Source organism: Scatophagus argus, chromosome 15, assembly GCF_020382885.2.
Source record: "Scatophagus argus isolate fScaArg1 chromosome 15, fScaArg1.pri, whole genome shotgun sequence".
NCBI classification, from domain to species: Eukaryota; Metazoa; Chordata; class Actinopteri; family Scatophagidae; genus Scatophagus; species Scatophagus argus.
Genome location: NC_058507.1, coordinates 1,926,553 through 1,938,016, shown reverse-complemented (window position 1 = coordinate 1,938,016; position 11,464 = coordinate 1,926,553). Strand labels below are relative to the sequence as shown.

The 11,464-nt window shown below is 45.0% G+C and overlaps 1 protein-coding gene across 1 annotated transcript; it reads left to right on the top strand.

Annotated features, from left to right (window-relative positions):
- The first annotated feature begins 5,589 nt into the window (after positions 1-5,589).
- Positions 5,590-9,451, top strand: LOC124072460 (E3 ubiquitin-protein ligase TRIM41-like). The gene is made up of 2 exons (XM_046413911.1): positions 5,590-6,058; positions 6,247-9,451. Exons 1-2 carry the CDS (start codon positions 6,052-6,054, stop codon positions 7,839-7,841), a joined length of 1,602 nt encoding a protein of 533 aa, XP_046269867.1. The 5' UTR covers positions 5,590-6,051; the 3' UTR covers positions 7,842-9,451.
- The last annotated feature ends 2,013 nt before the right edge of the window (positions 9,452-11,464 follow it).

Sequence of the window (11,464 nt, the reverse complement as noted above, 5' to 3'; positions counted from 1 at the left end):
CCAAGGAGGATTATTTGGCACAGCAGAATAAATGTCGGCAGTGTTAGGCCGTTGAAACATTACGTTTCTTTAGGCTTCAGTTTTCGAGTTTACTTTACAGTGACAATGCTGTGCTTAAGGTCTGGATGATTTTAGGCACAACAACAACCACTTGGTCACAGGAAGGAGAAGATCATGTTTTCGCTTGAAATATTTGGTTTAATTGCCTTAAAAAATCTCTTCATGTGTCGTTCAAAATATTCACGTTTGGTACTATAAAGATGGCCACGAAATCTCCCGGCAGTCACTAAACTGGCACAGTCTGTTGGCTGCAGTGGGTTTCAGGAGGCTCAGATTACACCAGACAAGCTGCGTGAAGCCATTTTATGGTTCTTCAGTTGTCATTTTTAAAATGAGTCTCCAGCTTCTTCAGCTGTTTAGCAGAAAGCTGCAACGCTGCTCTGCTGTGAGGCTCCACAAATGTTTGGTGGACCTGACTTTCCATCAGTGTGGCGGTGAGGAGATGACGGCTGAGTTTTCATGCTCCTGCTCAGCCTTTGTTTGAGTTAAATGGTAGCATCAGGCCACAGAGTTTATGAGGCCTGAAATCATCAAAACTTTTAGCTTTTTTCCAAATGAATTTGAACTGGTCTGTTTCGCTCACACTCACACACACACACACACACCTTCATACCTTCATTAGCTGCCATCAAGGTGCCCTTGAGCAAGGTGCTTAACCCCCCGCAGCTGCTGTGCATCTGCTCAGTGGTCACCAGCACACGACTTTGGCTGCACTGTGCAGATCCCACATGTGTTTGTGTGTGAATGGCTGTAATGAGCAACAACACGACAGAAATCACTGACAGCTACAGGCTGTGAACGAGCCCCTGAACTGTACGAACCGTAAACCACACAGAAACACAGATCGAGACTCGGACGCCACTTCTCGTTTCCCCATCCAGCAGATTTTACTCTCGGTGTGACTCAGGGGAAGTTAATACACGAGCTGATTGTGCAGTAATCAGCTTCTGCTGACCTTTTTATGATTTGGTTTTTTATTGTTTTTCTCCCATTTTTAACCTTCTCTCTGATTTACCTTCTTTCTCATACCTGCAGGGCCACCAATAACAATGTGTTGGAGGGGCGACGGAGGCCAGCAGTGATCACGCTGTGGACGCTCTGTGTTCCTTTGTTAGCGCTGGTCAGTGTGTGAGGTCCTCGTCGTCCTGTCAGGACTTCCTCTCCTCTCCGCTGCTCCTCCTGACGCAAACCGAGAGAAATCGTCGCCGTGGGAGACGATTAATGGGCTTCAGGTGCTGGTATCTGTCTCTGCTGGCCTCGTGTCCAGACCTTCGCCCTGCCGGCTCTCCACAAGGGCACATGAGCTGGTCTGTCACAAACACTTTATTTTCTGAACTTTACAGTCAGAGTACAAAAATATTCTTGGATTGTTAAAGATGAGCAGCTGTGAGGCATGAAAAGCTTCTGTAGTCAACCACAGGATGAGTCCGAAGGGATAGTTTGGAGAGAAACATCCAGCCACCAAGCGTAAAAGTCTTAAAAGCTAACGATTACACTTTGTAGAAACCTGATAAAACATTCAGCAGTCTGAATCAGTTCACTTTCAGATTCTGGGCCAGTTTCAGATGAATTCAGCGATGCTGTGACCCCAATATTCTGTTACCAGAGACATCAGCAAAGTGAAAAATGAAGTGAAACAAACTTTTCGGAAACAAAGGTGAAATAAATAAGCCTATAAGCCTGCACAGCTGTTAAAGTTACCCACAAGCCTCCTGGGTTTCAGTTTCCAGGGAGACAATATGTTTCTGGAGCCAGTGACGATACACTCTGCACTCTTGTGAATTTTCTGGAAATATGTGTTGGAAAAGACACAGTAAGGCAGGCTGGCACACCAGGATCAAGACAGAGATTTTAGAAAACAAGCTCATTTGTACTGAAAAAGAAAAACCAAAAAAGAAAATGCGACTTTTACGAGTTATTAACAGACAAAATGACTGATGGATGTTTCTTTCCTCTGTCGTGATGTCTTGGTTTAATGTGTCCCTGTTCACCAGCCAATCTCCACCCTCTTCCTCTCTGTCTCTGCACCCCCACCCTCCACCGCCCGCTGTCCTCCATCATAAATTCACAAGGATTAATATTTCATCTGCTACTTCACAGCGCTCCCCGGCAGAGCTGGAGAAGAAGAAGCAGGAGGGGGGACCTCGTGAGTCACGTGGTCTCGTGGGCAGAAACGCTCATCACTCACGTGTTTGATTAAATCTCATTATGCTCAGGGTGATTCTCGAGAGCGCACGTGTGAAATATGTTCTTTAATTTAAATTTGGGATGACTGATGATGGTTTGGTGTTTTCCAATCTGATGGAGGTTCCTGCATTGAAAGCGAAACACAAAAAAAATATATAAAAATATTGAGAGGTCCCAGATCTGAGCCCTGCTGGACACCTCGGGAGGCTCTGGACCAGGGATGGTGGGCCTGGTCAGCAACATGTCACATCACTCACTCAGTCGCCTTTTCCTGCGACTCAGCAGGAAACGTCCTGATATGATGCAAACCGACGCCGTGACGCCACAGTTTTCACTTAAATTCAGCACAAAATTCAACTGGGCAAAATAAAACCCCCATCCAGCTGCGTCATGTGAATATCAGGAGTTTGTTCAGAAAATAAAAACGAGGATTAGTGGAGGTTTAAGGGCCTCTTCAACATTCAGCTCAGGTAAAGACAACAGATTACAGCCTGACATTCCTGCATATTTACTTTCCTTTGATTATAATAACAGTGATTATAGAAACCTCTGAGCTGCTCACACGTGACGACTTTCCAGTGTAATCGAGTTAACCTGGAACATGAGAGTGAGGTGTTACGCTGTCAAAGGAGGAGGAGGAGGAGGAGGAAGAGTGAAAGGCTGCATTAAGGTTTGTATCCCAGAGAGCGAATCAGAGAATCAAATCCTCCTCTCTGAGACGACAGCAGATGAGGAAATACTCACTTATGTCATCAAGGAGAAGCCGCTGAGTGGCTTCCGACAGGCCAGGAGTCGACTCTACGCTGATGTTATTTAAAGATAACGTCGGCTCAGCCCTGTCCAAACATCAGTGTTTTGTTGCCATGGAGATAGTAGACAGAAACCTCACAGCATTTATGTTTTTATTTTTTAATGATGGCACAGCGGTCTCATAATTAGCAGCAGATCACTCTGTGGGGTACATTTATGTTTTTAGATTTCAGTAAAACAACACAATGTGAAAAAAATCAGTTTGTGGCTCCACATTCAGGCAAACTGAATACAAACAGTTTGTCAAAGTTTATCAAAGTTTTATCAAAGTGGACAGTTTGAATAAATTATTGATGATTGTTATCTGATGTGGAAGTGATGGTGCTGGAGGACGGACTTGATGCGCTCCTTGAAGCGGGTGTGGTCCTGGAAACTGCTGCTGACGGTGAAGGTGGAGGAGGTGGAGCAGTAAGGTGAGTCAGCTACAATGAGATTTACTTAACGGGAAAGTTATGGTTAGTTCGGGTGTGACTGAAGGCTGTGGGGCTCCAGAGTTCTCTGTCATGGTTGAACCGGCTGCAGTTTTATTACTGTGACAGTAGTCTGAGTTGTAGTAATACTAGCTGTCATCTGTCCTTACTTTGTTTGGTTTTGAAGTTTCTTCCTCAGTCAGTTGCTCCTGGACTTGAGTAGATTTTGGTTTTCCCACCCTGCTAAGGGCCCTGAAGAGGCTTGGACAGGCCCTGCAGTAAAACCACAAGCAGTCACTGTCACTGTGTACGTGTGACAGCATAAAAGAGTCTTAAGGTTTGTCCTGGGAATGATATCCAGTCCTTAATGCATAAAGTCACATGTGCTGCTTTGTGAGCAGGAGACCTGGATGATCCCATGTTAAAAAGATCAGGGATGATCAGTCAGCGCCACCCAGTGGTGGAAATACAAACTGCATCCTGAGTTGACATAAACTGTGTTTTTTCTCTCACTGACTTTCTAACAGATTAATCTCAGTTTAATCTAATCACTCCAGCTCTCTGTTTGTCTGTTTGTCCATCCTGTCGCCCACTCGTCACTCTTTTCCTTTTCAGCTCCTGTTTGTCTTTTTCTTTCTGTTTTCTTCCTCTCCAAATTTTTCTCTTCGTGTAAGCTTCCCCCTTTCTTTTTTCCTCCTCTTTCACTTTACCTCTCCCTCTTCCATCGCTTCTCTCTTTCTCATCTCTATGCTTGTCATCTTATTCTTCTCTTTATCCCTCGATTTTATTTTTCAGCACCTTCCACTTCATTTCTTTTCACCCTGATTCCTTTCCTTCTCTCCTCGACCATCCCATGGCCTCCTTCTCTTCCTCATCTTCCTCTCTCAGTTTACAGGTGCTTGTCAGAGTCCAGGATGCTACCTTGGCAGGACGGGTCCTTCCACGTCAGCTCCTGCAGAGGCCAGGCTGCACTTCCTGGCATGTGAACACACCTGCAAAGCCGTCCCTTCACTCTCATTCTCCATTTTTAAGAAGCTTGACAAAGCAGTGTAGACTTGCAGTTGGCCAATGAAAAGTGGAGGAAGTAGAAGAAGAAATGTGCTCTGTGAGGTAGCATCATTCAGATTCAGCCATTTGGGGAGCCTTCGCTGACTTTGAGATGCACCACGTTGATCAGAAGAACTGAAGCTCCTCCTCAGGCTGCAGAAAGAGCAATTAATTAAAAACACTAATAATCCTTTCTCTACTGGGAGAGAGAGGGCTTTTTCCTCCTCATACATTATTAATGTGGCTCGCTATGATTATTTGCAGGTGGTGTGTGTGTGTGTGTGTGTGTGTGTGTGTGTGTGTGTTAGATTTTCACTTGGCTGTGCTCATTAGGAGCTGACCAGCTGAGAGTGAGTAAGTGAGTGGTAGTTCATGTCATCTGCATGCTGAGTACTGGTCTGAGTATGTGTGTGTGTGTGTGTGTGTGTGTGCGCGCGTGTGTGTGGCTCAGTTGTGGCTGATGTTGAGTGGACCCCGGAGTGACTCTGATGCACTGAAGAGGAAATTAAGTTAAGAGGTTAATGAAAATGTTTTCTGTTCCCTTCAGTTTTTTTCCTCTGCTGTCTTGATGTGTCGTTAGCTCGTTTGTAAGAGCAGGTGATACAAACACCAAACGCCATGTTTCCGTGTGTAGAACAGCAACAGATCGAAAACGTGTCGCGTTCCCCAAGATCTTCATACAAACAACAAGTCACATACTGAAAATCGAAATGCAGTTAACCAAAAGATCAGATCACCTTCAGGTCACAGTCAGAAGATGTGCTGAAAATCAGTGGAGAGAAGCTGTGAGTCACCACAGACCGCAGCAGATGGAAAACATGTGATTGTGACTGTGCATCTTCGTGAACAGGTGAAACCAGTTGTTCAGGATGTTTCCTTCACATTCCTCTGCATCTCAAAAACAGGCCACTCGCATAATTACTTTCATTTTCACCCTGCATACATCCTATGAAAAATCACAGAAGATGTGTTTCAATCTAAACCTCAGTGAAAGAGAAATTAAAATGACAGAAAAGCAGCAGGAATTGGTGTAGAAAATGAAGCCATCAAGGATTAAACTGCAGTTCCACAAATGTCCACTTGAGGCTGGCTCCAAAAGTGAGTCATCGTCATAAGGCCCCATGTTAAAATGTTCTTTCAACAGAGATAAACATGTTTGGAAGAAAAACACGTTTGAACAAATATGTGACCAAAACCACCATCTTCTCCTCACCTGAACCAAAGCGTATTTTAGCCTTCACTAAACCACATGGCGGTTTCAAGATGTAGCTCAGTGTATTATCAGTGCCAACATTTTTTCTGGGTTGCAGCCCTGGTACTAAATTTACCTCGTGCCAAAAATGAGTCACTTGAAACTAACAAAACAAAAAGTCAACAACAACAACAAGAGGTGGAGCAACAGTGGAGTGACAGGTGAGCTTTGACGCTACAACGAAACTGAAGTGAGAGGAGCTCCGCCGCTGGGACTGTTTCTCTCTAAACAGCAGGATTTAAACTTAAAGTTTATCGCATCTTTCTTCACTACAAACTTGGCCAAATGTTTGGTGAGTACAGCAGATATAAGAATTATTGTGTTTAAAAACCAATATTAAAATAAACTAATTTTTTCAATTTTACAATTTCACTCATGTACAAAAGTCATTATTTAATATCATTTTTAAACAAATACAGAAAAATTCTGCCATTACAGTTTTACTTTTTCATTCTTGTTGCTCTTGTTCTCATTGTGTAGCCATGTCTGCTGCCAGCTGTCTGCTGTCCGGAGATCAGTTTCTGTGCTCCATCTGTCAGGATGTGTTCACTGATCCCGTCAGCACACCATGTGGACACAACTTCTGTAAAACCTGCATCGCTGAACACTGGAATAAGAACGTCCCGTGTCAGTGCCCCAACTGTAACAAGATTTTCAGCACAAAACCTGAGCTGCAGGTCAACACTTTAATCTCTGAGATGGTCGCTCGCTTCAGGCAGTCAGCTCAACATGAAGCTGCCAGCAGCTCAGAGCAGAACGTGTCCAGACCAGGAGAAGTTCCCTGTGACGTCTGCCCTGGAACCAGACTGAAGGCCCTGAAGTCGTGTCTGGTGTGTGTGGCCTCCTACTGCGAGACTCACCTGCAGCCTCACCTGACAGCTCCACCTCTGAAAAGACATCAGCTGATCGAACCCGTGGAGAACCTGGAAGACACAATGTGTACTGAGCACAATCAACTGCTGGAGCTCTTCTGTAAGATCGAGCAGACGTGTGTCTGTATGCTCTGCACTGTCTCAGACCACAAGGGACATGAAGTCGTTCCTCTTGCAGGACAAAAGAAGGCTGAACTTCAGCAGATGATTCAGGAGAGACGACTGAAGATTCAAGGGATCAGAGATTCAGTGGTGGTCAGCAGGGCAAACGCAGACAGAGAGATTGCAGATGGTGTTCGGATCTTCACCAAGCTGAAGGACACTGCTGAGGTAGTCCAGGCCAAAGTCACTGAGGAGATTGAAAAAAAGCACAAAGAGATCGAGAACTTGGCTGAAGTCCTCATCTCAGAGCTGGAACAGGAGACATCTGCACTGGAGAAGAGGAGGGCAGAGCTGGAGCAGCTCTCACTCTCTGAGGACCACATCAGGCTCCTCCAGGATCTCCTGTCCCTGAAAGCTGCCCCACCCAGCAGGGACTGGAAAGATGTCAGCGTCTGCTGTCCTTCGTATGCAGAGGAAGTGAGGGCAGCCATTAATGAGTTGAAGAGAATGCTGTCTGATATGGCTGAGCTTAAGGCACTCCAGCGTTTTGCCGTGGATGTGAGGCTTGATCCTGATACTGCGCATCCCCTGCTCATCCTGTCACATGATGGGAAACAAGTGAGTCTTGGTCCTGTAAGGAGGGATCTCCCAGATAACCCAGAGAGGTTTTCTGTTGATCCCTGCGTCTTAGGGATGCGGCTTGATTCTTCAAGACAATTTTACTTTGAAGTTGAAGTTAAAGGGAAGATTCGGTGGATTGTAGGAGTCGCCAGAGAGTCAGTCAACAGGAAGGAGACAGTAACCATATACGATGAAAACGGTTACTGGACTCTGTGTTGTTCAAAGGAAAAAGAGTACCGCGCTCTTTCTGTTACTCCAGTTGAGTTATATCTGATGTCGAAGCCTGAGAAGGTGGGGGTGTTTGTGGATTACGATGAGGGTCTGGTCTCCTTCTATGATGTGAATGCTGCTCGTCATATCTTCACCTTCAGTGGCTGCAACTTCACGCAGAGAATCTTGCCGTTCTTCTGTCCCAGTTTTGATCAGGGTGGGACAGACTCTGTCCCTCTGACCATCTGTCCTGTCAACACTGCTGAGTAGAACAACAGTTTGACATTTGAAAAGCACTTTTTCTATTTTTTCAGTGTAACAAATCTCCATACTCAGAGGATATTGTGTCCACTGTGCACTTGTTTTCCTTAGATTCTTGATAACGTGGGCTTGATGGACCTGATATGTACTGGGTTTAGCGGTATCTTTGGTCCTAATTTCATTTGTCTTCCTCCTGCTTCTTTTTTCCCTCCTGCTGAAAATGTCTGGTCTGGACATCTCCAAAGCCTCACATGTCCTCTCCCACAGATCTAATTAGAAAAAATATCTCTCTGATGGATGTGATGTTAGCCTACCTTTCCTTCCTTCCTCCTCTCCTCACTCTTCGTACTGCTGTTCAGAGAGAGAAAGTGTTTGGTTATTCTTGAATGTCCCTCTAAAGACTCCAAACAAGGAGTCTTGTCTTGTCTCTCCTCCCCCCTCTGAGTCAGTCTAATCCAATAGGACTTCTAATTAGATTATTCAAGTGTCTGCCGTCCTGTCTGTGGCCCGCTAATGCATCACCAATACCTGCCTTCAATGTCAGGATGAAGGAGCACCTCTGTGGCACGACAGGAAATGGGAGAGATGACAGTCACATGACGGCTGAGGGTTTTAACATCAGGGTTCCACTTCTCTTTAATAGTCCAGGAAGTGATTTTGTTGTGCATCCTTCAGCTTGGTTGATTTTGAACCTCCTAACAAACTGTGCTGGCCTTGAGTCTCAGTTTCACCTGAAAGCGGCAAGATCACACGTTAAAAAATACTCTGTGACAGATTTTTATGAAAGAAAAGCACAGACAGATGAGCAGTAAACTCTAAGTCAGAGTTCAGAGTTACATTTGACGATTGGATTTGCAGCAACTGATGCATTAACATGTAAGCAGCAGTTTGGTCCACAAGAATGAAGTAGCAACAGAAGTACCATGAAATGTTGTACTGCCTGAAAACTGCACTGAAGGCCAGCAGGTGGTGCTGTTGCCTTGGCGACGCTTCTCAGGTCACGTGGGGCTGATTATAGTTTCACTTTATTCAGCCTGCGTGAAATCATCCATTGAACACACACACACACACACACAATGCTTGCTTGTTGTCAGGTATCAGGTGTCAAACCACCAACCACACACACCTGAGGGAGTGTCGCCACAACACCTGAGAAGCCGAGAAACCCCCTCAGAGGAGAGCAGGACGCTGAAGCTCTTTAAAACACAGTCACAGCAGACCTGACAGCAGAAGAGGTCAGTCCAGCCTGAGTCGCTGACCTCGTCACAGAGGTTATGAACTGAGCGCTTGTCATGAGGGCAGCTCATCTGAACTAGAAGCTGCTACAGGTTGGCTCCTGTTGAAATAAATAGAAATAGAAAGCAAGATTTTTGTTTCCCCTGAAGCAGCTTCAGCAGGGTCTGGGTTTCGTTCTGAATCTCTAGATTTATTTTAAAAAGTGTGTTTCCAGATTAAGGCTCTGTCCTATTTTCCCTCCTCTGCTGTCCTTTTATCAGGCAGATTCTGTATCTCATGTATATACTCTGTTATTTTTCATAGTATTCTGTTATTTGTTTATTTTGTGTGAAAAATTACTTCCTACTTTTGTATGCTTCTTTGTATTGCAAACCTGGCACAATTTCCTGCGGGATCAATAAAGTTCTTATCTTAAAGTTCTTATCTTATGTCTTTCCTTCTGGCATTTGATGCACACACACACACACACACACACACACACACACACACACATATTTTACCTGAACTGATGCACTTCAGTATAAGTTTTACATTCTTTATGATGTCTGTTATATTTTTGCACTTGTTTTTTGTCATTTCATGTGGTGAGTCATTGATTTGTGGTTGTTTACTGTACTTTATTTTGAAATTTCATCTCTTGTTGACCTGTGTGTGTGTGTGTGTGTGTGTGATTTCTTGTTGAAGTGTAGGCTTTATTATCTTTGACCAGCACATGAAAATTGTGTGTCCCTCTGTGAAAAAGGAGTTAATGTGGCCCACTCAGGCCTACCTGCTGTCGCCGGGCGAACGCTGCGGCGAACGTACTGATTGGCTATCGGCCTGTGGCTCCATTGTTGAAGCTGCACTTCTGTTGTCTCATACCTCAGCAGCTGTAATGAGAGAGGGGAGGCAGGGAGGGGGGAGGTGGGGGAGGCCTTTTTCCCCTCCTGTAGGGAAGCTGTTGAGCTTAATGTTTAATAAGCCACTGGACACAGAAGGAAACTCGATCCTCTCCAGAGAGGGTGGCGTGTGTGTGTGTGTGTGTGTGTGTGTTTGTTGTGTGAGTATCCAAGCGTGCTGCATTACTCTCTGGTCAGTGTGTGAATCAGATGCACTGTGTTGATTGCGCTCTGTTGTAATGGACTCTTTATTCAACTCACGGTCGGCTCGTGTTTCTCCTCGCAGCCAAACACAAGACTTTTCTTTCTGTCTTCTGAAGCTCAGCTGATTGTTATTTTGTTGTCCTTATTGTTGTTTCTGAGTCAAATGAGGGGAGAATGTGAGAGCTGCAGCTTTTTCATGACAGGATTTCAGTCCAAAAATGTGAGAGAAAAGCTCAGCACAATTTCTCAAAGCGACGTCTGCAAATCAATTCCTTTGTCCAACGAGCAGCTCACAAGCCAAAGACTGACTGACATGACAAGACAAGCAGACAATCCTGTCATTCAAGAAGCTTTGGCCACCAAATGTGCCACATTGCTGCTTAAAAATGGCTTCCAATAATAATCTGCACAGGAGGTTGAAGGTTCACCTGCACCAACGCTGCCTCTGGTGGTCGTCTCAGGTGCAGCTGAAATCCAGATGAGATTTAACGCATCTTCATTCGGATTTCACCTCGTTTGCCGTCTCCGTTTGCCAGACCACAAATCTGATTGTAATCTGCTCTACATGCGAATCAGGCCGATGAGCGACTGATGAACGATAATATTGTGCTGTGTTTGCCGGCTGTGTGAAGACACAATTGATGCGAGCGAGTATTTCCAAAGTCTTGGCTGAATCTTCAGCTCATTTCAACAGTCTTGATGAGGCTTTACTGTCGCAATACAAAACCTTTGAACACCAAAATACGTAAACACAAGACCAAGGATTTAAAATATCTGGTCATACTTTTAAATTCAATAAAATGTCTTGCTCGTAGTCATCACGCGTCTTAAGGTATGAACCTGAGGGAAGGTTCAGCTGCAGTGTCGGATGTGGCGGCCGCAGCTCCTGCATCACATGTTGCTCGGCTTGTTTCTTGTTGAAGAGACGACTTCCGTCCTGTGAGGAAAAAAGTGAAAATGAATGTTCTTTTCCAGCAGCTGCAGGTTGACTCATCGTGCTGATTGTTTTCCCATCCGTCACAGCCCCACTGCACCTTTTAATTCGTGTCTCTTAATGCTTCGCCCGCATCGGTGGAACAACCCTGTCACTCCCGCTGAAGGACATTCGCTTCCCTTCGGAGGATGAAACACAATTGGCTTCCTTCTCAAATGAATCACACCTCCTGCATCACATCCATCTTCTCCTCCTTTTATGTGCTCGCATTAAAAACGGCTGCTTGCTTCTCAGCCTTGGCTGCTTCTTCTTCTGATTCTTCATCACCAGTCATGTGAGTTCAGGAAGTGTTTCAATCTCCCATGAAGAGCAGTCCATCA